At 45.9% G+C, this 27,509-nt stretch overlaps 1 protein-coding gene across 10 annotated transcripts in view; it reads right to left on the bottom strand.

The window, feature by feature from the left end:
* SRCIN1 (SRC kinase signaling inhibitor 1) overlaps positions 1–27,509 on the bottom strand; it is a 263,638-nt gene that overhangs the window by 33,270 nt on the left and 202,859 nt on the right. For all 10 annotated transcript variants that reach the window (XM_082197166.1, XM_082197162.1, XM_082197165.1 and 7 more), the window contains 9 exons: positions 24,725–24,923; positions 21,177–21,270; positions 19,548–20,377; positions 16,657–16,749; positions 15,472–15,515; positions 14,330–14,508; positions 11,887–12,062; positions 4,936–5,066; positions 470–617 (listed from right to left, as the gene is read on the bottom strand). In XM_082197166.1, the coding sequence (XP_082053292.1) occupies positions 470–617; positions 4,936–5,066; positions 11,887–12,062; positions 14,330–14,508; positions 15,472–15,515; positions 16,657–16,749; positions 19,548–20,377; positions 21,177–21,270; positions 24,725–24,923 (1,894 nt within the window). The remainder of the gene's footprint in view (positions 1–469; positions 618–4,935; positions 5,067–11,886; positions 12,063–14,329; positions 14,509–15,471; positions 15,516–16,656; positions 16,750–19,547; positions 20,378–21,176; positions 21,271–24,724; positions 24,924–27,509) is intronic.

Below are 27,509 nucleotides of genomic sequence, written 5' to 3'. Positions count from 1 at the left end.
ACGATGGCTGAGGAGCCCGGAGGTCAGTGAGGACGAGAGAAGCTGCGGCCGTTTGGAAGAAGCAAATGCGGGTGCAATGGCAATCGGGGCAATGATGGCAGCGGAGCCCTGGCCAGTGGGAGGGGCCTTAGGGATCAGGAGGCGGGGCTTTAAAGAAACACCACACTTACATCACCCGGAGAATGGGCTGGGGACACCTGAGGTCGTTTTCGCTCGTGAAGCTTAAGCAAGCCCGATCCTGGCCAGTACCTGGAAATCCCATTTAGGAATCCCATGTGTTCTGTTATGAGCTCCTTGGAGGAAGCAGGAGGGATGCAGGCATGGCACATAAAAATGCCAGGCGTTTCCAGGTACACCTGCAGGGAACTCTAGCATCTTTGTGGGACGGGACAGAAGGTTACGTCTCGGCCTATCGGGTCCCAGGAGAAACAAGCAGGGCTTCCGCTCGCTCGGGAAGGGGCTCACTCACTTGCGGACTTGCGTCAGGGTGTCGGTCACTGCCTTGCACCGCTTGAATAGGCCGTCCAGCCGGTGAGGCTCTTCCTTGAGGAACTTCACGGCCTCCACCTCCACGCGGAGGACCACGCGCATTTTGCTCTGCAGGCTGGGGAAATTAGCTGCAATGCCAGGGACGGGCAGAGAGGGAAGGGAGAGGCACGGGGGTCAGAGCAGGCCCGAGGAAGGCTTTCACCTGAGGGTGGGCAGGAGAGGGAGGCACAGAGCTGAGAAGGGAAGCAGGCGGGCGGGTGGGATGGCAAGGCTCAGGTGAGTGAGAAGTGAGGCCTCCTCTGGCCGACAATGTTACTTGGCCTCAGAGGAGGAATGGCGTTTGCACCCCACCCACTCACTGCGTCAACACCCACCACCACATCTCTCCTCCCTCCCACTCCCAACAGCACAGCCAGTCACAAGCAAGGTAAGCGGTCGTGTGTTCTGCATTAATGCGGGAGTGTGAAGAAGGGCTGCAAAGCCACAGCTGCTCAGCGCCCTCTGTGGAGATTTGGTATTTTTTCAAAAAAATGTTTTCATGAGAGCTAGCAACTTAAAACATAAATGAAACCTGAAATGTCCTTGATATTTCCCTCCCGCCAGGCATGGTGGAGGGACTGGGGAGTGGGCGAGGAGATGGCGTTATCAGGATATCCCTTCTTTATTGCTTTTACCTAGTTCCCCCCGCCCCCGCCCCGGCTTCTGTTGGTTCTGAATGTCAGAAATTTAGTGAATATTGGTAGGCACTAGTAAAAAGAAACATCCAAAATCTCTGTGTTGTGGATCTGCTTTTCCCAAGAGGTTCTTTTTTCTGGAAATGGTGCAAATGAAACTAACATTATGTAAATGCCTGTATTTTCTAAAACCTCCTTCTTGGATCTATTGAAATATTAAGACTTGCTGGAAAACACTAAGATCTGGCAAGTTTTTTGACATTTTTTGGTATCTGCCATTTTATACTAGCCTTTCACATTTGCCATAATATGATACGGCATCCTTCCTCTCAGAATATTTGAGAATGCAATTTTATATCCACTTACCTGGAAGTCACCCCCACTGAACTCCATTAATCTTACTTCTGAATAGACATGAATAGGATTGCACTGTAAAGCTCAGGCTTGTTTGTCCATAGTGAGGATGAGGGTCTATCAATTTAGGGGTTTTTTCCAATCTTAAGTTCAAATCTCTACATTTTCACAGATTTGCAACTTTATTTATTTATTTAAATCCTCACGAAATTGCAGATATATGCAGCTATATGAACACTACTTGGATGGCCATCTGTCATGGATGCTTTAGTTGAGATTTCTGTATTGTAGGGGGTTGGACTAGATGACCCTTGGAGTCCCCTCCACCTCTACAGTTCTATGATTCTATATACATTTTTGCACACATTACCTGGCTGGAGAACTGCGCTGGAAAAATTCAGAGGAGCGCACATTACAAAGGATGACTATATTTCGGGTTAGCGTATTGTTTCGGAAAGCACAGATTTGGTGGGTTCACCTGTAAATGTGGACTGAATTGAATTGCTCCTCCATCTATAGGTTAAAGCATTGGTTGGCAAACTAAGGTCTGCGGGCTGGATTAGGCCCAGTTGCCTTCTAGATCCGGCCTGCGGATGGTCCGGGAATCCAGGCAGTCGGCATAGCGCGTGTGCGTGATGGTTTTTGCAACTCAGCCAGGATTGGGGGTCAAAAGTGAGGTGGGCGCAGTGGCGTAGCGTGGGTTGTCAGCACACGGGGCAAGGCAAGTAATTTGCACCCCCTAACCCGTGGATTTGTGCCCCCTATCCCTAACCCCCAGATGTTGCGCCCGGTGCAGCCGGCCCCCCTGCACCCCCCACGCTACGCCACTGGGTGGGCGGCTGCTCGAGGCAAGCCCCTTTTCCGTCCGTTGCGCACACGCAGCAATCTTTTCTTCTGGGGTGAGGGGTGGGGAAGAGGGAAAAGGAGCCACAGTTCGGATTTCCTCCATGGAGCTGCCAGCGACTGACCTCAGGAAGGGCAGTTGCGGTGGCAGGGGCTCAGAGGCGCCTCAGGAGTGACACCCGCCGGGAGGAAGTGAGGAATGCCTGGGCAACTGCACTCCAAAGCAGTTCTATGCTCTGCTGCGGGGGCCGCTCATTAGCTACATGGCGCGAGCCATGGAAAGGTAAATAGCCGCCGCCACCTCATCTTCCCTCACGCAGGGAAAAGAAAATTTTTGCTGGCCTGACTTAGCATGGCCAACGGCTTTTCCCTTCACTCACGCATGCGCACACGCTCTCCAGGGCTGACAGGAATGGCGCGCTTACCTCAGCCCCCCACCCCGCCTTACGAGAGAGATAATAACTGTCAACACGTAAAATGCAAAGGAAGCAGTGTGGTTATGAGGGAACACCCCCCCCCAAAAAAAAATCACATTTGGGCACCGTGGGGGTTGGCCCCAAAAAGGTTTTGCGCCAAAAATGCAGGTCATAATCATGGCAACATATAGCCTGGCCCACCACAAGGTCTGAAGGACAGTGGACCGGCCCCATGCTGAAAAGGTTTGCTGACCCCTGGGTTAAAGAGAAGGAAAAGGAAAGGCCAAGAGCCTATCTATGTACAAATGGAAGGGGCAGAGGAAAATGCAGGAACTGCCACATTCGATCAGCCCGAGTCCTCGGAATGTGCTCAGGCAGCAAGCAGCAGTGCAAACGAGGACACCAGCAGGCAAGCATCACGCAGGGGATCTGCACACACTTCTATGCATGTTCAATTGCCTGTGTGTGTGTGTAAATGCTAAGGGTGCTCGCTTTGCTAACAAATGAATAAGCAAATGGGGAGTGCGCACACGTTCTGCGGAGTTAACTGTAAGACTCTTTTTTGTGGGGGGGGGGAGCAGCTCGATGCCACTCTTAAGCTTGCTACCCTAGCCTGGGCCAACACAAATTATTTTAGCTATACTTTTTTATCATACTTGATTGTATTTTCCTTGGGGTTTTTACATTTCCAGGTTGCTTTTTGAATGTATCATTATAAAAAAGCAATCAATACATGCATCACCATCATCATAATTATTAATAAATAACATCAGCGTCAACACAGCTGAGTGGTATGGGAAGACTGAAAAAAGGAGGAAGGAATTGTTTTTATAAGATTTTTACATCTGAATGCCACTTTTTGAATATATGTCATTATGAAAACGTAGTCAATATATCATCATCATCATCATCATCATTAGCAGCATCAGCACAATGCAGTGCTATGGAAATAATAATAATAATGGGGGATGAGCTTTTTATTCATGGACACTGTATGAATACAGACCAATTTATCATGTGGCAACTCTCCACATAATTCCCTTTTCACGCTGATCATGTCAAACCTCCTGCCAAATGGTGAAGAGGAGAATTATAACACTCCCTTGCGCATATAGATTTCCAATCAAGCACAGAAGCACAGCCAAATTCTCTCCACCAGGGGCGGCACATCCCGCTTCGCCCTCTGAGGTATAGTGCAAATGGGGCCTCATGGTCTACCAACAGCTATTGGCTACAGCGGCCTTCCTCTGCTTGGTATCCTCCAGAAGTTGCAATAACTTAAAATGCAGCCTCCATGTTCAGGGCAGAGCATTGAGTTCAGGGGCTGGTACTAAGCCACAGGGGGTGTCTGCCTCCCTCATGTCCTGCTTGTGGACTTCGTGGGGCATCTGTCTGGCCACTGTAGGGATTGCTGAGCTCAACAGACCTTTGGTCTCAGCCAGCATCGTGATTCATGGGTTCTGAGGACTAATTATCTTGGAAAGGCCACTGTTTCCTGGCGCTTTTACAGATAGGCTGTTCATAATCCGTGTGACAAATAACACTTAGCTTGCACTGGGAAAATGAAAAATCAACTCTCTGCACTCAAGGGAAATCTAGACTGTTTTAAGGCACAGCTTTCTTATTTCTCAACAACCACTACAAAAAGAAACTCACCTGAAATCCATTTAATTCTGAACCTGAGATTTGGGTTTTGATAGAATTTATACATCGTTTTGGCACAATGGTGGCAGAAGCGAAGATGGAGGAAAAGAGCAGTGTGGAGACGTGTGAAACAGGGGGAAGATAGCTGGAGGAAAAGCCAGTGAGAGGCAGAATATGGAACCACAACATCTTTGTGGGAAATGACCAGACGGCCAAAGAAGAAAGGACAATTTGTTCACCAGCACTCCACACACAGATCAACACAAACCCTGTTCCTAGAACATAAAACCTAGATTTCAGCAGACACACCACCTAACCGTTCCTTAAATTCATCTCTCAGGCAATCATGAGGGCTGGAAACCTCTCTTTTTTAAAAAGATGACAGCACAAATTCTCACATACTTAAGTTCTGTGCCAGATACTACTACACACATTTCCCAGCCCATGGAACAGTACAGGAAAAACTTTATCCCAACCCAATCGCAGTGATTTGAGCTCCCCCAGTCCCCTCTCACCTTTCAGTTCGGTCAAGGTATCTCCCAGCTGTTTAAGCACCAGGGATTTCTCCTCCAGCTCTTGTGAGGAGATAATTCGGTGATTGTGCATCAAATCTTTTTGGATCCTCTCCACCGATTTCTCCAGGTCACTGCAGACACACAAAAACACCAATACAGAAGTCATAGAGTGAGAAAAGGATAAAGGTAGGGAGGGACAGATCTTTCTCCCAGATTCTCATTTTTCCATTCTGAAATCCAGTTCTCCACATTTAATGCAGCAAGTAATTAATTAGCCCATTAAAATTGTCAGCATTTTAGCAAGAATTTCACCTAATAAAAACATTTCTGTATGCCATTTTCACTGAAGTGCATATTTTTGCAAGCGATTTCTCCAAACGTTTCCACCAACACATTACTCCTAATGCATGCATTTTTGTAAATGTTGTTTGATTGGAGGACTGCACTGCAAGATCCAGAGAAGTACAATTTTTGAAGGATAGCTATGTTTCCAATTCTCATACCATTATAGAAAGCAGAAATTAAGTTGTTTAACCTTTAAATGCAAACTAAATCGATTCTCTCCTCCGTCTCCAGAGGCAGGGCTGGTCTTATTCTTCCTTCTTTCAAAGAACATGGAAAGGTAAGGCAACATGGCACCAGTGAACTGGTTTTTAATATGCTTCAAACTGGAGTAGGAAATGATATTTTTTTTTAGCCCAAGAGCTGCATTCCTCCAGGATCAACCTTCCGTTTCAACATGAGTAGGAAAATGAGAGTACCCCTAAACATTTTTTTAAAAGAAAAAAAAGCACTGGATCTCTCCATCCAAGTATGCAGGAGGCATCAAGAATGCATTCCAGCCAATCAGAAGCACTAGAGGAAGAGGAAGAGCAGGGCTGGTGAGGCGTGACCTGGGAAGAGGGGTGTGTGGCCTGGGAAGGGTTTCAAGCGCCAGATAGAGAGACTCAGAGGGCTGTTTAGCTTGTGCGCTATTTTAGCCCATTTGTGGGGTTAGTCTCCTAAAAAGCCGGGATATGCACCTATGAAATAAAGAGAACAAATCAACCTGACTACCTCACATCTAGGTAACACTACCTTACTCATTACTGGCCTTCGCCTCCTGTTGCCTCTCCTCCCTCCAGCCAGTTCATATAACCTTTGTTAAGCTAATTCTACAATCACATCATGCAGGCTTGTAAACAGCAATTTAACCGATCGCTGGCGGCAAGCAAGACTGATTGATGCGTGAGTAGGAATGTCGGGGAATTCCAACAAACATGGAAACGGGAGTGAAATTTGCCAACACTCGCTTATTCGTTCCATGTCAGGAATGAAAATAGATCTAGGTAATACAATCGGCAATGGCTGCTGCTGTTGCTTTCAGCCCACAAACAACATGCAATTGATTACGTTTCCTCCTGCTGCTCATTTGCATTTTGTTTCCTCTGCAGTGAAATGAACGGGATGGAATATATTGTAATGACAATGCAATATTTTTAAGTTACAACAATTTTGCCATAGTGGGCAGGGTGAGAAATAATGTTGGTTTTGGTGGAAGATGAACTGCAGCAGAATGAAAACAGTGCTGCATGAGACACATACGGGGCAGAATGGGGGGGGGGAATGCATTCTTACATCCCTATGTGTCAGAGGGGATGTATGTGAGAGTACGGCCATAACAGAGTCGGGCATGGGTTTAAGCATTGGACTGTGCCTTGTGTGTGCATGAATGGTCCTTGTGTTACTAGTATGTGTGTGAACATGGATCCATTTATAATAATAATAATAATAATAATAATAATAATAATAATTTATTTATATCCCGCCCATCTGGCTGAGTTTCCCCAGCCACTCTGGGCAGCTCCCAATCGAGTGTTAAAAACAATACAGCATTAAATATTAAAAACTTCCCTAAACAGGGCTGCCTTCAGATGTCTTTTAAAGAGAGGATAGCTGCTTATTTCCTTCACATCTGAAGGGAGGGCGTTCCACTACCAAGAAGGCCCTCTATCTGGTTCCCTGTAACCTCACTTCTCGCAATGAGGGAACCGCCAGAAGGCCCTCGGTGCTGGATCTCAGTGTCCAGGCTGAACAATGGGGGTGGAGACGCTCCTTCAGGTATACAGGACCGAGGCCGTTTAGGGCTTTAAAGGTCAGCACCAACACTTTGAATTGTGCTCGGAAACGTACTGGGAGCCAGTGAAGATCTCTCAGGACCAGTGTTATGTGGTCCTGGCAGCCGCTCCCAGTCACCAGTCTAGCTGCCGCATTCCCTGATTAATTGCAGTTTCCGGGTCACCTTCAAAGGTAGCCCCATGTAGAGCACATTGCAGTAGTCCAAGCGGGAGATAACTAGAGCATGCACCACTCTGGTGAGACAGTCTGCGGGCAGGTAGGGTCTTAGCCTGTGTACCAGGTGCAGCTGGTAGACAGCTGCCCTGGACACAGAATTAACCTGCGCCTCCATGGACAGCTGTGAATCCAAAATGACTCCCAGGCTGCGCACCTGGTCCTTCAGGGGCACAGTTACCCCATTCAGGAACAGGGAATCCCCCACACCCACCCACCCCCTGTCCCCCCAAAACAGTACTTCTGTCTTGTCACGATTTAGTACGTTTCCCTGCTGCAAAAGAATCACTATGGGGTGGAAAAAGAATTCAGGATAAAAAATAAATAAATAAATCAGGAAGCTTACTGAAATAGAAATGGTGAAGTAACAAGCCGTTTCCCCTGCCTTCAAACTGACTGGATTAATGTAAATTTGAGTCATGACAAGGAAGGAACATTTTTAGATGCAATAAATGATTGTGCTTTGGAATAGTTAGCCATTGAACTGACTCTTGATTTATCTTAAACCCTGCCCGGAATCTGGTGTGTGAGAAAATTGCCCAGAAAGACTGACCTAGCCATACTTCAAAAGTCAGGATTTCTCCACAAATGAGGGGATTAGCTATAAAGGAGCCGAAAGGTGTAGCTAGGAAGGTCAAATCCCCTCAGCAAGCCTGGAGGTAATTTAAAACCATTACAATACAGGCTCAGATAACATGTACACTGTAGATTAGAAGAAGACAGCACACTGAAGACCAAAAGGTTACCAGTGTGGTTAAACAGCAAAGTCCAGGAAGCGAGAAAAGGCAAGGCGGCTTCTCGTGCTGTGAAATTCTCAGGTATGCATATGCAGTAATTCTCAGAGAGTTCAGCAGGTCTTATTAGATTCTAGTAAAAATGTTGGAGACTGCAGGCAGCTATATGAAGCCTCTGTAGCAACCTGAACTGCTGAAGACATCAGAGGAGATATGTACAATGAAACCTTGTTTGGGGGAAGTGCAGCTAGCTTTTAAATTTTGTTACATCATCTTCAAAAGAAACCTGAGTATCTTACAAGAACAAAAGCAAGTTGTATTAAAAAACCAAAATCATAAATATATCAAAACGATAGAATGAAACTGTGAACAAAAACAGAAGCATAGAAAGCAAGACACATATATAAAACACAAGAATAATAGCAGATTAAAAGGGGGTGGGTGTTCAGAAACAAGCTGCAAGGCTTTCTAAAAAGCCAGATTTTTTTACTTGCCATCTAAAAGCATTTGATGCTGGAGCTAGGCAGGCGTCCCAAGGGAGGGCATTCCACGGGGCTGGTGCCACAACCAAAAAAGGCCCTGCTCCTGATAGATGTTGGCTGCCCTCTATGTAATCCAAAGCAATGCCCAAAACGCTGAGCAAAGTGCAAAGGGAGGAGGGACATGCAGAGAAGATGTTCCTTAAATAAAACTAACCCCTCCACTTCTTGCTTTAAGATAAGAACCGGCAATTTAATTTGGTCCTGGGAATGAACAGCAGACCAAATCTGAGTAGGACAATGTACGGTATATTTAGCCACCCAAATGCAAACAGCCGCTTGACAAGGTACATCTGCTGAAGTTCACCTTCTATATAACTATTAAAGGTATTGGAGCCTTGCCTTCTTTCTTTTTTACTCTGTCACCCTAAAAGGACAGGGGTAGGAATGGGGCTGGAGCCCCAACCAGGTGCCAAAGCAAGCCTCATTGAGATGCAAGACCTGGACGCTTGTAAAAAGGCATTCTTAGCCCTCATCACCAAGCTGCAAACAGCAGAGTTCAGGAGGAACATAGGAAGCTAGTATGTTATATTGAATCAGACCACTGGTCCATCTAGTTCAATACTGTCTCCACTGAAGGGCAGTGTCTTCCCAGGTATCATACAGGGAGTCTCTCCTATCCCTACCTGCAGATGCTGGTGACTGAAGCAGGAGCCTTCTGTACACAACACAGATGCTCTACCACAGAGTTATGACCCTTCAATGAAACCTCACCCAACACCAGCCAGATTTCCAGTACTGGATCAGCTGAACAACCCTCTGTCTCCAACTGCAAACCAACAGCTATTTTCATCATATCTGAGTTAAGTTCTGATTTGTTCACCCACATGCAGTCCCTTACAACTCCCAGGGTTTCCACTGCAATCCCTAGGTTCTGTTGACATTGTGAGACAAGAGGCTGGGTGACATCAACATATGAATGATGCGCTGGTCCAAATTTATGTGGAAGTTCACTCAGCAGTTTGGTGTGTGTTAAAGAACCTGGTGGACAATATGGAACCCAGAAGCTCCCCATAAATCAATTATAATGGGGTAAATGAGTAGTCTCTCCCCCCCCAATGTCTTTATGCCACATTGTTATCAAATAGATGCATCAAAATATGAAGTTTTAGAACTAATTAACAAGGGACATATTCCTAGTCTCTTTGGTGTATATATAGGTTGTAGCCCACATTTATTCGTGGTCTGTCTTTAGCTTCTTCAACTTAAACAGCACTTCCTTTTTGTGTAATTCTCCGTATAATATATTTATGTTACCATATTTGTTGAATGGCAGCACCATTCTGGCAAGATATGATATGATACTGTTGTCTCATTATCTTCTATATAAAGAATCTACAGTTTGGGATCTAGAATATGTCTGTACACTATGGTGGAATTGCATATTTCTCTTTGCTAAAAAAAGAAGAAGAAAGTTCTGCAATCCAATTAAAGAAAAAGTCACTCAATTGATCATTTTAATTTTGGTCAATTAATCTAGCTATTACATTTGCACAAATGCAATTGAGAAACCAGGGTGAATTGCAGCAAGGTAATCAAATACGATAAAATCCAGAAAGCATTAATGTAGTCTGATACTATTCATGAATGCAAATGCCTCCCCATCTCTTTAAAACTTTTGTAAATAGCACCTGGGGTGGAGGAGGAACTGGGCTGAGTCCGCAGCATGAGGAATTTATTCCTACATTTGTATGTCTTGACTTTCCTCCCTCAGAGCAAACAGCAGACTGCAGCAGGGTTGGGGGGGGAGGTGCAGGGGAAGGATTAAACCTTTATTGGTCCTGATCTAGATTGGGTGCACATCTGCTACTGTAAAAGTAATAGACAACTCACTGAGTTCCATGGGACTTAATCCCTAGTAAGTGAGTAAGATTGTAGTCTTAGATGGCTGCACTGAATAATTTGATTTGCTACCCACTTTCCTTTCTCCTTATTTTTGTTACCTCCCCCCACCCCACTACCCCTGCCTTTAAACCATGTTAACTTTCAATAACTATAGGAAGCCCGAGTTGTTTTGTGGTGACAGTTGCAACTCTGCGAGGGGTAAACTGCGGTGCCCAGAATTCTTTGAGGAGAAGACTTTACTCCAAATGTGTTTTCAACATATAGTGCGTTGCACAGCCTAAGCCTTTCAAATCTCTATTCTAATGATTTCATGGGGGCAAACCCAGTTGTATTTCATTTGGGAATTTGGGACTAGTGAGTCTATAGAGAGTGAGATTACATTTCATCCAGGGAAGGTTGCTGAGCAGAATGAGCAATTTGTCACAGACAGCAGGCACACATAGGGACACTTTTCCCCCTGGATGCCCTTCTGCAGGTGTGCACAAACTTTTATTTATTTATCTAAAATTGTTTCTAAACCACTTTTTGTTTTTAAAACTCTAAAAGTGGTGTATGCTATTAAATTACATTAATGTCACAGCTAGGTCCGTGGAGTTGTTTCCTCTGACATAGGGAGCTTCCAGACAATGGCTTAACACTCTGAGCAGTTTGTTTAGAGTAACTGGCAATAATTTTCTTTAAAATTCCTAGATTTTCTCTGAAAAGGGCAAATTTGGATTACATTGTAGTGGGCAGGGGAAATAGGCTGGGATTGTGCTGACAATGTCATATGCACGCTGCAAAAAAAAAAGTTCTTGCGTTAGAAGCACCAATCCCACGATAAACACCTGAGTAGAAGCACCCACGCCCACACATGCACGTACACAATATATTGTGGGATGTGATACATAAGTAGCAGTCAAGTACAACATTCCTTGTTTTCCTAGAGTGGACATGCGGGAAAATGTTTGGTCCAGCCAGTCGAAAACTTCCTGTTTCCTTCTGGCTGGGGCATACTTCCTTTTGCATGTGACTAGAGGTGGGTGTGACCTTACCTGTCCAGGTATCAAAAGGGCAAATCACGCAGCACACGCTCTCTTTGACTTCCTCCGTCGTTGGAGCAGCTTTTTAGCTAGAGATGCTCTGTTGGCTTCCAGCCAACAGAGGACACTGGGATTATCCCCATATGAGATGGATCCACTTGTATATATTTTGTAACTGTCTGCCTTCAGGGATCCAACTGTGAACTGATGATGTGAGTAAACTTCTTTTATATACCTTAAACAAGATTGTGGCGTGTTTATTCTTTGAAGAGGGATATAAGGGAACTTACCAGGAACCTAATCGTGAGAGGCTTACACAAGCCTGCAACCAGCTATCTGCTGTGCATTTAAAAGGGGAATGTAAAACTCTGCTAAGTAAAAGAACTTGCTAGCGCAAGTTAGGAAGGATATTAATAAACAATATTCTCATCTCCTGCCTCCCTGAACCTTCCCACATATATCCCCTTGCAAAACCCTCACTTTAGCTGTTGGGTGATGAGCTCTTCCTCGTTGAGGTAGCGGAGGCGCTCCTCTTCCACCAGGGTGCGCTGGCGCTGCAGGGGATCCTCCTGCTTGCGCATGGTGTCTGTCACTCTCACGCTGATCTCCGTCTCTGTCCGCCTCAGCATCGTCTTCACCGTCTCTTGGTTTTGAAGCTGCAAAGGACAAGCGGGGATGGGGGGTGGGGGGGGGGGAGAGAGAAAATCAAGGTGTTGCAGGAAGACAAGCAGTTGCAGCTTAAAGGAACCATCGAGGCCACGGTGCATCAGAGGCTGGGAAAGAAGAGGATGAAAAGAAAGCTCCTCCAGCCCTTTTGGGAGCACACTTGAAGAGCATCCTGAATAATCAGGTGATTCAGAGCGCAACTAATCTGCCGCTGAAGATAACGGGGCTGCTCTCTGCGGCGTGCATCTATTTCCTTTTATGTTTGTAGCTTCACGTCAAGGGCACTTGCTCTGATCCAAGGAAATGAATCTGAGCATGCAAACAGCAGGTCCTTGCGAGGAGATCTGATGCTCTGCGTCGGCGGAAGCCTGGTGTGTAGAAGGGAAAGGGCTTGACACGTGCCTAAACCCATCAGCGTTCCCATAGGACACATCCCCCCCCCCAAAAAAAAAGCTGGCATACTTTTTTCTGTGGGAGCTCTACAATTCTATGATTCTCAGTTACAGGATACCTGCACGAAGTTACAGGACATGCACAGATTGGAAATGAAGCAGTGTGCCCTGCCCCAAAACTTTTGCAGGCGCAGACAGGGTTGAAAGTGGGATTGTGGGTAACTGCCCTGATACTGTCATGAGCACAAATAATCATGAATGCACATTAACAAGGACGCCAGGGGAAGCCCATAGATTCTCCCTCCATTACGCTCATAGGATTGCTCTGCCTGCTGTCATATAATACTTAGAAAAAGGAAATATATGCTAGGGCTAAGCCCTGACAATAATTACACAGAATCGTGAAAACTAATATCTCTGAACATGGGATTTCTGTCTGTCCCAAAGAGCTTGGATTTCTTGCACTTGGATGGATTAACTTATATTTCTCATTCAACAAAAGAACAGGCCAGAAAGATGAAATTATTCTCTCTCTCGTATACTCAAGTTAACCTCTTAATGCGCCCTGGCCTAAGGCAAGGCTGCCTTTTGGGTGCAGCACCTAGAAGAGAAGCTCTCAGGATGCTCTCCCAGAGCCCAGTGGAGCGATGCACTCCGCACGTGAATGACAATGACGGAGGCAGGCAAGGCTCAGAGACCGGACGTGGAATGCTTTCCAAAGTTCAGAAGCGTCTGGGGGAAATGAGGCAGTGTGAGCCATTTGCCTTTCCACCCCTCTGCACCATTCGCCACTTTCCTGCTTCCAACAAGCTGTCACTGTTAATTAGCTCTGGAGCTAAGCAACTCCGAGGAAAAACACTGGCGCCTCCTACGCTCGGGGACGACAAGATCGGATCGCTGGCTCTGGATGCGCAGCTGCCATCTGGCCTTTCGCTTGGTGCCAGATATTCCAAAATAACCCGTCACCGAGAAGGGTTTGTTTTGGTGAGCGCTGCTAATGAGAATAAAAGCCAAATGCAAAGCAAAAAGAGATGGAGGGTGAAAACAGAGCAAGATGGATTGGGCTTGTTTTCCCCCTTTTTGTTTTCAAGGCAAGCGGCTTGCTTTTCCCTGGACGTCAGAACAAAGTTCGCTGCAAAAGGAAGGCTTGGGAGCGGCCGCCAGGACCATATAACACCGGTCCTAAAGGATCTATGCTGGCTCCCAGGACGTTTCCAAGCACAATTAAAACTGTTGGTGCTAACCTTTAAAAAGCCCTAAATGGCCTCAGCCCTGTATGCCTGATGGAGCATCTTCACCCCCATTGCTCAGCCCAGACACTGAGGTCCTCCTCCCTGGCCCTTCTGTCAGTTTCCTCACTATGAGAAGTGAAGTTACAGGGAACCAGGCAGAGGGCCTTCTTGATAGTGGCACCCACCCTGTGGAATGCCGTCCTATCAGATGTCAAACAGATAAATAACTATACAACTTTTAGAAGACATCTGAAGGTTTGAAGTTTTATTATGCTTTTATATTTGTTGGAAGCTGCCCAGAGTGGATGGGGCTACCCAGTCAGATGGGCAGGGTACAAATCATGAAATTATTATTATTATAAATGTGAAACGTGAGACTTTGCTCTTTATCCCCAAATGAAATGAAACTTCAGTACCTATGAGAGCACAGAAAGCTGGCTTCTCCAGAATCAGACCAATGATCCATGTAGCACAGCATTGGCTACCCTACCATAAGGACTAGAAACTTGCCCTTTTTAAAACGAAAGCTGCAATTTCATCCTGATGCACCCAATAAAATATATTCCTAACTTTTTATTTTTCACTCCCATGGAAAGGCAGTGTAGACACAGCCCTTCTCCAAATCCAGCTCACCTGCAGTTTCTTCAGCTGCTGCAGCTGGTTGCGGAGGTCGCTGGCATTCTGCTGCAGGTCGTGAAGATGCAGCTGCATGTGTAGACGGGTGATGGCAGTGGGCTGCCCAGCCGGTGTCCCAGAAGTGGATGGGGGTGGGGGACCAGGTACAGGTGTCCCAACGTTGCTTCTGCTGGGGGCTGAAAGAAGGACAGCAGGAGAGAGATTCATAGCTTGTACAATCCAGAGTAATAGAGACTTGCAGTTGCTTTCAGTCCAGTACTGAACTGGCATTATACTCTAATGCCCAGGGCAAAGCATATGTGCCTTTAACTGTAGAGATGCCAAGACCTGGACCAACATCACTCTACGACCATAGAGAATAATGGGACAAGAGCAACTCTCAATTCTTACCACAAGTTTGGACGGGTGGGGTTATTGTGTTGATCTCACAACTCACCCCAACCCAAGTTTTCCTGTTCCTGTCCCTTATTTCTCCTTCCACCCCTATCTTGTGCATGACAATAGCAAGTCTCTCTGGATATGAGATCACATTCTAGTGGTCTGTGTAAAAATGTTTTAAATGAATAAATAAAAGATTGGATGCCTGCGTCAATTCAGCGTAGTTTTCTGGCTTGGCTCCTGGAGCAGACAGGAGAGGGTGGGTGAAAAGGGGGAGGTGCAACAGTGACACAAAAGTCTTAGCAGCTACGTACTTCCTCAGTACAGCAGAGCTTTCTTAATGGACCTATATCCATGTTGCTTCCAGGAGGCATATCTATTGAGCATCCATCCCGATCTGTTTGCACCAAGTTTGCGGGAAGACTATTTGATGTATGCTGAATACAGGTCATTGACTGATGGATGTATATTGAGCATCCATTTGTTTGGGCGGAAGCCCTATGTCATCAGGTCAAATAAGTATTATCATACACTTTCCAGTGAATTTTCCATGATTTTCCTTATTGCAAAAAGTCTGTGGTTTGCTTTCTGATGGGAGTGAACAGGTTTGTTGGGCAAAGGTACCAATTTGGCCAAGTTCAGAGATAACAAAGGGGGTGGGTATCCCAGCACCACCTCTATCCAGCAGTGGAGTCAAAATCAACCCCCTCTATCTTGTGATAAGGCAGCCTTGGGGACACCAAAGCAAGATGCTCACTTACGTGCTGAAGGAGGTGTCCCTCCGTTAGTCCCTTCTGTCCTCTCACTGCAAGAAAAACAAGGATTAGACACAGAAAAGGAAGAGCCACTCGTATTATGATGGGGAGGATGTGGAAAACGACAGGACAACATTGTGCATCTGTTGTGGAGATGAAAAAAGTTTACCAGCTTTGGTTTTCCAAGTTTCTAATGTTTCCAGGCTTAAATTCCATTCTCTACATTTCCACACTAATTCAAATTATTACTATTTAATTTTTTTAAGAAAAAAACAGCCTCATAACTATTTGCTACTTTAGTGTGAGCTTCTAATAAATAATTTTTTCTGTATGCAGTTTTGACTAACACAAACATTTTTGTAAGCAGTTTCCCTTAATATCATGCCTGCTTGCATGTTATTTTCCATAATGCATGCATTATTGTTCATATTGCTAGGCTGGCTCACAGTGTCACAAAATTGGGAGAAGTGTGAATTTCAAAGGATAGCTGTGTATGAGTTCACGTATTGATTTGAGAAGTGCAAGTTAGTTAGTTTCTCATTAAAATGCAAACAAAGTTGAATTTCTTCTCCTTCCCCAGTGTGTTGTTTTGGGTGGTGCCTGGAAAAAGTAACTGACAAAAGGATCCTGATCAGCAGAAAGGGCTGTCGACAATAAAAGTGGTTTTTGTTTGTTTGTTTTTTGCATTCAGTCTAATCTTATTGACACAGGAAGATATAATTCAAGTCAATAAATATTTCCAATAAAAGTATCTCATATAAGAGGCAGAGCATTTATACCACAAGAATCATGAGACTGAGGAAAGGAGCAGTATTTTAGTACATACATAAGAGAAGGCAATGTTAGGGGCTGTTTTATGATGCAAACTGATATACAGACGTACCTTGGAATTCAAACGGAATCCGTTCGGGAAGTTCGTTTGACTTCCAAAACGTTCAACTTCCAGCTGCAGGAGTGTCCGGCAGCCAATCAGAAGTTGCAGAAGCCGTGCTGGACATTTGGCTTCCAAAAACCATTCAAAAATTGGAACAGTTTAACCATTACACCACAATGGCTCCTATCTCTATGGATCTGTATATTTATACCAACCCTCACCAGGGAAATGCCTGATCCACAGACTACCCTGCTTCCTCTGTCAATGAAGAAAAAAAGAAAGCATCAGAACATGCAATACCTGCCCCAGCCTCTTACCTAGGATTTTCTGTGTCGGAGCCTCGCATCAGGGCACTCTGCACCAGTCCTGTGAGGCTGGCAATCTGCTTCTCCATGGCTTCCATGCGGTCCCTGGGGGGGGGGAGGAGGAAAAAAGGACCTGGTGAAACATGAGCTTCTTGCCCTCTTTCCTCTCTGCCTAGCTATGGAGTGGAGAACCTTTTTCATCCTCTGGGGCACATGCCAATCATGGGTTAGCCAGAGGCAAAAGTGGACGCAGCAACTCATGTGAATTTTACCTTTGTATGGTAGGATAATTTTTTCATACTTGCACATTCCTTTCTGTTCTCCATCCAGGCAAGAAAGACACATTATCAGAGTTCAAGGACACATTCCAGCCAGGCAAAAACACTCAAGGAGGGTGTAAGGCAAGGTTGGTGGGTGACATCACTGGGAAAGGTGGGAGGCTTGGAGAGAGTCTCAAGAGCGATAGCAAGAGGCCTGGAGTCCACATTCTGCTCCCAGCCTTCAGGTTTCCCATCCCTAGCCTAGCGCTATGGCAATATGAGCAAACATGCTAGTTTATAATTATTATCTGTTTTTATAAACTATTCTATCCTGCCTGTCTCTCAGCTTACAATATAAAGAAGTCAAAAACGTTAAATTCACCACAGCGGAATATATATTAGTAAAGTAACAACAAAATGCCAGGAAAACCATCGGAAAGTCTGCATTAAAAAGAAAGCAGCACCTGAGCAAACTCAATTTATCATCCTCCATAATGCCCCCCCGGAAGAGAGGCGTCTTCACAATTCAGTGAAAACCGAGGAGCAACGGAGCAAAACAATGGAGCTTCCCGAGGACATGTGAGAAATGTAAGAACATTAAGAGCAGCCCTGCTGAAATCCATCCAGGTCAGCATCCTGTTTTTGACAGCAACCCAGCCAGGTGCTTTTGGGAAGCCCATACCCAGGGTAAATAGGACAAAGCATCAAGGGTGTTCTGTAAACCTGCTTTCCTTGGATGGAAGCCTGGCCTCCAGCAAGCCTCCATTGAAATGGCTGCTGTGGAGAACAGGAAATAAGCCATTTATGAGGTGGGGTAGGGGGTCTTCAATTCTGGAAGAGAATCAAACGCCAATCCCCAACCTGTTGACGTGAGTGGTTGTTGTACCAGTAAAAACTGCCTGTCCTATTGAGGTCAGCGCAACTTGGCCAAGATAAGGCAGCTAGCCCTTTTCTTTTCGGGGGCCATAGCTCTTGAAAAAGAGGTAGGACAGGTGTGGGGAATCTTTGCCCTCCAGATGTTGTTGAACTACAGCTCCCATAATCCTCAGGCACTGAGTGAGCTGTATTTCAGAAATATCTGGAGGGACAAAGGTTCCTCATACCTAAGATAAGGCTTACCTCATAAAGGGGAAAGGCAAACCCCTCATAAAACAGGTCTATTTGCACCAAATCTGGTGGAAAATGCAGTTTGTTTGGATTTATTTTAGCTACTCTCTCCCTCAAAATGTGTATCCCAGAGGCATTCCTCCGTCAGCATTGCTTGAAGGTTCTGTACTGAGGAGAAATTTATCTCACACACACTTTCTGGTACATTAATTTCTGACAGGTCTGTGCTTGCCATTCCTTTGACCTCTCTCCTGCTCGGCTTCCACTCTCCCCCGCCATCCATCGCCCACCAACCCGCCCTCTCTTGCTGATTCTAATCATTTCTTCCCTTCTATCTTTTGGTTATCCTAATGAGCTCTGTTCCTACCATTCCCCCTGACAACTCTACTGACAACTCAGGAACCATCCTTGCTGTAGAGATTTAGACACGGGGAGATTGAACATCAGATAAGGTACGATTTTCTTTTGCTAATCTAATTTGCCTGAAGACAACTTCTGCCTGCCCCAAAAAAAGAGAACGGGAGGAGGAAGACACCGGCAAGTTCCAAAGGGTGGGAGAGAAAGGGGATGGATGGAGAGCTAGGGTGGCAGGGAATACACACAGCCATTCCAACTATTTGGGATGAAAGCAGCTGGTTCCCCTGCCCTGCTGGCTCCCCAGCCCTACTGAGATATTGCTTTTCTGCAGTCAGGTGGAAGTGGGATTAAAATGGCAGCCACGAAGCATGTAATACAATGCTATTTTATCCAGCGATGCCTTTCTCCATGGCTAGCTAAGATTCTTTTGTAGCATTTATCCAGAAGACAGTCTCATTCAACAAAGGTCCTTCCTAAGTTTCCTGTTTGCATGTTCTGCTCATTATACTTATTGTGATTGGGAGATCAGTGAGTGACTGCCCCTTAATTGCCCCATGAGCAGCAGTGGTACCTTCAGGGCGTAACTTTGGGGCAGATGTCCAGGGCCCCCACTCAAAAGAATGAACAAGAGGGTCCCCAAATGAAGCAGGGCTGCCTTACAACCACTGTCCCTGCTGTACCATTAAAACCATTAACCCAGTTACCTGAATGTACCACTGGCAGGCAATGAACTAAAAAGCAGATGTTTGGGAGAGGGATGGCTAGCCGCTAGAGGAGGTGAACACTTGAGAGGACAAAGGAGAGGGGGCAAACTGAAGAAAGGAAGGATCGATGAGAAAGAAAGACTGGAAAAAGCAGTTAGATGGGGCCTAGAGTCAGGAGGATTGTGCGTGGTTGTCAGGAAAGAAGAAGAAAGGCAATTTTTGGAATCTGGGTAGAAAAAACAAGGCAGGGAATCACGGAGGTCAAATAAGTAGGTGTACCGCTGTGCATGCAGTAAATCCAACGTAACTCGTCAAAACCTCTCAGGACAATAGCAATTTTGCACAGTGCCAAAATCTGCTCCAAAGCAGCAGGCTCTGCATTTAAATGTTGAAACTCAGAAAATACTTATCAAGGTGCCAGTCACCTTAAGAATGGTACTGGTGGTCACCAGGAAGTGACAGCCTCCCATCTTACCTTGTCTCCGTATCCTTGGCAGGCACAGGTGAGCTGAACCCAGAAAGGGGGCGTTCTCCAGGTCCAGGGAAGAGCTCTGGGGGCCCTGAAGAGCTGGGGTTCCTTGGCTTGTTGACAGGGCTTTCCATGAAGACCGAGGAGCAAGAGTCTTTGCGGAAGGTCTGGCGGACTGGAGAGGAACGGCTTGGGGGCCCGGAGTAAGGGCTGTGGGGGCTTTGGCTCTGCTGAACGTCTACCAGCCGGCCGTCGGCAATTTTCTGCGGCGATGAAGGGGGCAAGCGGAAGCCCATCCCCGGACCATAGGTGTCGCTGTAGATCTGTGCGTTGGGCTTATACAAGCTGTCTTCCAGTTCGGACTGCAGGGCAGCAGCTGAGTAGGTGCTGAGGGAACGGACAGAGCCCCGCTTGTAGAGACCCCCTGGGTAGGCAAAGGGGTCCCCCATCCCAGCCAGGGACTGCGTGGACGTGATGCTCAGCCGCCCCTCGTGCACCATGCTGTAGGGGTCGGCATACAGGCCCTCGTTCTTCACAAGCACCATGTTCTTCCCGGCCATGTCTTCGTCTGGCTTGACGTCCCGGCGTTCCAGGATAGCGCTTGGGCTTGGCGAGACCCCCTGGGCTGGAGGAAGGTTGGAGAGCCGCTCGCCATGGTGCACGGGGCTCCCGGCGTAGGAAGGCGGGCGGCCACCGCTGTAGGACATGCGGGAGCGGGACGGCGAAGACGACTGGAGCACTGGTGGAGGCGATCCAGAGGTGAGGTGAGAAGCAGGTGACATGCTGTTTAGGCGCCGGGTGGGAGAGGACTCCCTGGAAGTGTAGACCATCTCTCTCTGGGAGAATAAGTGATCAGACAGTGAGAATGTTATAAACTCTGCCCTCCTTTACACACAGGTCAAAAGTTGCAAGGAAAAGGTGGGAAGAATAAAGCTGAATGAAAACCAGACCCATCACTCATCCCTGTCACCTAGCTCACACAAACAGAAGATGGAAGTGGTAAAACCAGACCCTACCACTTCAGACTGCAGCAGGGCAGGGGGTGTACAGGATGCCTCCCCGTGAGAAAAACCTGGTATGTACAAATTTGGCTTACCAGAGAAAAGGCTAGACTATAACCATTCTCCCTGGCTTAACTGATTTCTATCTGGAATTAATTTCATACACCTGAGAACATTAAATAATGTAATCTCCCATTTGTATTACAAAGTGGTAAAATCCTAGAACCAGTTCACCACTTTGATTGCAGTGTGAACTAGGCCTATTGGTGGTGCTAATCTTCTCTGATACCTCAAATTCTGAATCGAGAGCTGAATTCCGCAACATGAATGCATTATGAAGAACAAATATATTGCTTTAACTTTTTATTCACTACTCCCATAAATCTCCTGCTGTGATAGTGATGCTAAAAAAACCCGATAGACAACCCTGACACAGACAGTGTAAAAGAACATATCCTAGGCATCTGCAGAATGGCTTCACTTGCAAGGTGACTATCATCTGGACTGTGTTCAATGGGCAGGCATTGCTGAAATGTTCCTTAGTAATCTGCCCCCCTCCCTGCACCTACCACCACACTAACATCCAGTGAAGACAAAAACAGTTCAGGGGCCTTACTGCAGCCCACTGTCTTACCCTCAGGTCTCCATTGGTGATGTGGGATCCGGGGAAGGAAGCATAAAGGGGTTCTTTCCGGTAGATTTTGATAATGCTCCTGTCCTGGATATCCCTGCAAGAACAAAGGCATTAATGGAACAAATGAACGGCAGCCTTGGTTATTATTCCAAGGGCCAGACTATGCATGGCCATGATGGCAGCAGTGACAGCTGCACAGAGGCAGCCTGATGACGTCAATGGCCCACGCCACTGTTGCTGGAGACTATTGGGCAGGAGTCTTCCTCTTCCTCAATATTGAGGATTTACACATCTCGATAGTGAGGATTTTTTTGCAGCAACCTGCTGTTGGGTTTAGATATGTGAGTTTGTCTGCATAATTCCACTTCTGGCTTTCGCACAGGGATTCTGTGCTCTTGCTAGTTAAGTATGAGGCTGAAATTACAACACTCTCGTCAAGAGAATGCTTGGATAAGTGGTATGAAGAGATCTGGCAGACAGCTATGTTGGAAAAGCTAACGTGGAAACTGTGGGTAGCAAGAAAAGAAAAACAGTAACTTCTACACAGTATGGGGCAATTTTATTGAACACACAGGTAGTGAGGCACATGGGGGAGTAGTGTTTGGGGTGGGTAACATACAGTGGTACCTCATGTTACAGACACTTCAGGTTACAGACTCCACTAACCCAGAAATAGTACCTCAGGTTAAGAACTTTGCTTCAGGATGAGTACAGAAATTGCGCAGTGGCGGCAAGAGGCCCCATTAGCTAAAGTGGTGCTTCAGGTTAAGAACAGTTTCAGGTTAAGAACGGACCTCCAGAACGAATTAAGTTCTTAATCCGAGGTACCACTGTAGTTTGGAATACTTGGAAGTATACATTTTAACCTTTCAAATTGTTGCAGATATAATAATTCCTTCCTTTTAATGAGATTTAAGCACATGATGTGTTATTTTATGGTTTTAGAGATTATGAAGATGTTTGAAATATATGCTGTGGCAAATAAACTAACTTTCTTTCTTTCTTTCTTTCTTTCTTTCTTTCTTTCTTTCTTTCTTAGAGAATGCTGCCAGACTCCAAATGGGAGGTGGGGGTTGTGGCCCCAAAGGATACCTCTAAAGCCCGCACAACCCTAAATCCTGGAAACGGCAGTTTGTTAAGGATTCTGGGAATTGTAGCTCTGTGAGGGTCAACTAAAGTTCCCAGGATTCTTGGGTTGGGGTGGGGAATGTGCTTTAAACATGTTTTAAAGGTATGGTGTGTGTACACAGTCAGAGAGTCTATCCAAGGGCAAAAATTTGACTGCTCTCTGACCTACTGAAATGGCTTAGACGGGATATGTTAGACCAGGGTGGGGAAACCCTAGCAGGTCTAAGGGCTGTGTTCCCTCATGAACCATCTTCTGAGAGGGCTGCATGCCTGTGGTGGGCAGGGGCAGATGAAAGTTGCATTCCATCTGCACAAAAGCCAGGTGTTTTCATACACCTCCCAACACACACAAACTCATCTTTTCATCCTCTGCCCTGGCAAGTAAGAGGCATTATCACAGTTCAATGACATCATCCGGCCAGGCAAAGCACCTGAGGAGGGTGTGGAGTGTGGTCTGAGAGCAGCCCTGAGAGCTTGACCGAGAGGCCTGGAGGGTGGCATTCAACCCATGAGCCAGAGGTTCTGCACCCCTGTGCTAAGAGGTTTCTGAAGAGGGTGATAAAGCAGCAATAACTAGGGAAGCACTGAGGTATTGGTGTCTCGACAATTATGCACAATGCAAATATAATTGTGTTTTTTTTTTCTTTTTCTCCCTTTCTCAGAATAGCAAGACTCTGGGTCACCCAATTAAATTGACTGGCAGTCGATTATGGACGGACAAAAGCACTTCGCCACGCAGCATACCATTAATTAACAGGCTGGATTGGCTGCCACAAGGCGTGGTGATGGCCACTGGCTTAGATGGCTTTATAAAAAGATTCACAGAGGACAGTTTTATGAGCATCTATTAGCCCTAACAACTAAATAAATAGAGCCTCCAAGTTCAGAGGCAGTAGACATCTGAATAGCAGGCAAGCAATTAGGGAGGTCTGTTCCTTTCATGCCGTTTGTGAGCTAGCTGTCCCAGAGGCACTTAGCTGTCCACTGTTGGAGACTGGACGTTGGGCTAGGTACCGTAGTTTCAGCCAGCCAGGTCACTTGTATTCTTAATCCCTTGAGCAGGAAGGAAGAGAAGACCACTGCTGAAAGCGATGGCAAACAGGTCTCTCTTTAGTCGCAGCACTTTTGAAAAAGAATATCATACTGAAAGATTGTTATAGCTCTATAACAAATAATACATTTTCCCCTCCTGCCCCTAAGCTAGCTACTTCCTTCCTTTTGCTCAATCTACTACTCACACAGACTGCCATCCTAACCATATCTGCTCAGAAGTAAGTCTTACTGAATTCAATGGGGTGAACTTCCAGTTAGGTGAGGCTAGGACTTCAGCCTTATTTGCCAACTACATTTCTTATATTGCAAGAAAGAAAGAAAGAAAGAAAGAAAGAAAGAAAGAAAGAAAGAAAGAAAGAAAGAAAGAAAGAAAGAAAGAAAGAAAGAAGGTTCTCTGGATGGTTTATAGTAAAAATGTTAAATTTGCTCCCACGGGGTGTACTGTTGGCCACTGACTTAGATTACTTTACCTTAGTTCCCGAATGGCTTAGTTGTCAAACAAATCGGCTCCTAAACACTGCAAACCTGGAAGTAAGTGTTCTGGTTTGCAAACATTTTTCGGAAGCTGAACGTCTGATGCGGCTTCCGCTTGAGTGCAGGAAGCTCCTGCAGCCAATCGAAAGCCGTGCCTTGGTTTTCAAATGGTTCCAGGAGTCAAACGGACTCCCGGAACAGATTAAGTTCGAGAACCAAGGCAGCACTGTACCACTTGATGTACTGATGATTTCCAAGTGGTTTACAAAACATAAATACCAATTGCACAATGCATAACAATTCAAAATACGTTTAAAAGATGACCGCACAGATTCATGGAGGATAAGGCTATCAATGGCTACTAGCTATCATGGCCTACTTCCACTGTCTGATACAGGATGCTAGGAAGGCCAGTTGTTTGGAGTCACAGGTGGGGAGAATGCTGTTGTGATTGTGCTCTGCTTCTGGGTTTCCCATAGGAGCATCTGGTTAGCCAATGTGAGAACAGGATGTTGGACTTGTTGCACCTTTGGTCCAGCTGGGCTCTTCTTATGTTCCTATGCTTGCAGAGGACTTCTTCTCTACTCCTCCCACTCCTCCTTCCATCACTGCATTCACCCACCTCTTCCCACCCTCCTCCATCTTCCTCTAGGCTTCCCATGCCCAAATTAAATTAGGCCAGTGGCCTCATTTGGCCCTTAAGGCCGCAAATTACCCACTCTTGATTTAAAGTTTCATATAAGCACAGTGAATGGAGCTACGGGAATGAAAAGAAAAGCACGGTATCAGGAGGGAGGAAAATAGCAGACTGGTCATATAGCCCTTTACTTGGGAGTCAATGTCACACTTCCTCCAAGCATTTAGTAGTGCCTCCAGCAAGGCACTGCTCTCACCTGACATCCTCCAGCTCATAGAAGACGTTACGGGATTCGTCCTTGATCAGGATGGCAGTGTTGGGGGACTTGAGCATGCCCATTGTCAGCTTCTGAGGAAACATGTGGACAATAAGGGCATGCAGGGTGTCCATGCTGCTGATTTCGTGGGTGATGTGAACCCGTCTTGTTTCATCCCCAAACTGCAGGAAAAGGACACCTAGGAAAATTGGAAAGGGTGTGTGAGAGAGACAAGGAGACTGGAAAGAAACAGGTCAAGAAATGCAGATTATCAGTTGAAGCAACTAATGCTAGCAGAATGGAAAGCTTCTGGGTTGCATAAGACTCTTCTTCAGGTGGTAAAGTGTTAGCAGAAATAAGAGTCACAGAGTCAGAGCGAGAGAATCATCTACTCGCAAATGTGAACCCCACACCGACTGAAATCTCTTGGGGGGGAGGGGCTACTGAATGTTTCGTTCATCTTGAAAGTGCATTCAGTGGCCACCTGTAGAAGACATCAGACAGTACTTGTGCCAAAACTCTGATATTTCTACTAAAGAACAGTGCCTTTCCCCATCTCTCCTTCAGACATCTGGATAGCTCAGCTGGTTAAAATGTGGTGCTCATAATGCCACGGTTGCAAGTTTGATCCCTGTGTGGGACAGCTGCATATTCCTGCAATGCAAGTCGTTGGACTAGATGATCCTCGGGGTCCCTTCCATCTATTCTGTTCTTTTCTGCTCTGCTCTGTTGTTCTGCTTCAGAAACATCCACAAAATTCCCAAAGGAGTGAGTAGTAACTGTGTTACAGTCATACCTCGGGTGGAATGTGCTTCGGGATGAGCGTGTTCGAGTTGCACTCCACAGCAACCCGGAAGTAACGGAGCATGTTACTTCCGGGTTTTGCCACTTGCGCATGTGCAGACGCTCAAAATGACGTCACGCGCATGCGCAGAAGCGCCAAAACGTGACCCGCGGACACGGGTTACGTTTGCTTCTAGATGCGAACGGGGCTCCAGAACGGATCCCGTTCACATCTAGAGGTACCACTGTACTTTGTTGCCACAAAACCAACAAAGGGTTATACCTAACCAAGGACTACTCAGAGTAAACCCATTACAATTAATAGCTCTAAATTAGTCATGTTGATTAATTTCAACGGGTCTAACAATATATCTGAAAGGCCACAGGTTCCCCATCCCTGGTGTAAAGAGAGAGAAAAAGAGAACAAAAGAAAAAGCAGTATGGCCAGAGGAAAACGAAAACGCAAGAACACAGACCGTGATAATTAAGTTACAGCTCAAACGTAAAAAATAATTACAGTGATCACTCACTAAGTAGTGCTGATGATAATAAACATCTTGGCACTGGGTTTCTATTTGGTTGGGCATATGTAAGGGAGTAGTTAGAGGCATGATTCCCTGCTGGTATCAGTTCAAAAAAGAGCCCTGAATGGGCTTTTCCAAATATGTTCGTAATTTTTATTTCTTTCTTTATTTAGAAATGTTTCCCCTCAATCACCTTGAGTTAATTTGTTGAGTGAGCGATAATTTGTAATATAAACAAAAACAAGCAAGTAATTACTATAGGAGTAGTACTAATAGTAGTAGCAGTAACAATGGTATTTCTGTGCTATCCCATAGCCAGCTATCTGGGTGGCAGATATAAAAATGGTTAAGATAAAAATCTGGACCAGGAGTGGCTGGCCTCCAGCATCCCTGACCATTCACCAAGCTGGCTAGAGCTGACGGGAGTTTCAACTTCTGCATGGCAACATAATGGGAACCCCAGGTATGAACAGTAAAAAGACTAGCTTCAGTTATGCATAGAAGCAGTGACTATGCAATTAAACTGTACACAAACACAGGTCTTTAAAAACAAGCCAAAACCTCAAAATCTGTTGTTGTTGTTTTCAAAGATATGCAGTCTGCTAAACTTCACCAACCTGGTACCCTCCAAAAGTTTGGGGGCTACAACTCCTATCAGCCCCAACTAGCATGGGATTTGTAGTTCAAAATAGATGGAAGGCACCAAGTTAGCAAAGACCGTGTGCCACTAACCTAGGGAATTGCGGTTGTCCTATCAGCCAGCCCTTGGGACTGCGGCTTCTGTTGCTGAATTTCAGGTCAGCTCTGAGTAAGAGCTCCCTCATTCATGATTTGATTATGGAAGAGGAGGACCATCGGGTCTGTGTCACTGAGACCTAGGTGGGTGAGCAGGGCAGAGTTGATCTCATGCAGTTGTGCCCACCTGGGTTTTCAGTGCAGCATCAGGGGAGGACTTGAGGGTTGGGGAGGGAGTGTTGCTGTAGTTTATAGAGATTCCATTTCTCTCTCCAGGCTCTCTGTCCAGTTGCAGGGAAAGTATCTAGTGTTCCTGGCACTGGGCAATCGGGACATATTAGGGATTCTGTTGGTTTACCACCCATCTGGCTGCCCATAAGTATGAGCTGACAGAGATAGTTGTGGAGGCAGTGTTGAGGATTCTCAGCCTGATGGTTCTGGGGGACTTCAACATCCATGCCAAGGCTCTGGGGTGGCTCAGGACTTCATAAAAAAAATCCTTCCAGTAAAAAAACAAAAAAACCCTCATCTTTTATTTTATTTATTTCTTTATTTATTTTTTATTTTGACTATGGCAGACCAACACGGCTACCTATCTGTAATCAGGACTTCATGGCTGCCATGAAAACCATGGAGCTGTTCCAACATGTCACAGGACTTGTGGCAGGCCACACTCTGGGCCTTGTTTTCTCAAATGGGCAGGAAGAGGGGGATCTGAAAGTGGGGGGTACTGACACCAGTCC

Source organism: Podarcis vaucheri (genome assembly GCF_965113315.1).
Source record: "Podarcis vaucheri genome assembly, chromosome: 13".
Classification (NCBI taxonomy): Eukaryota; Metazoa; Chordata; class Lepidosauria; order Squamata; family Lacertidae; genus Podarcis; species Podarcis vaucheri.
Note: the sequence above shows the minus strand (reverse complement) of the source record. Positions and strands in the feature narration are given on the sequence as shown.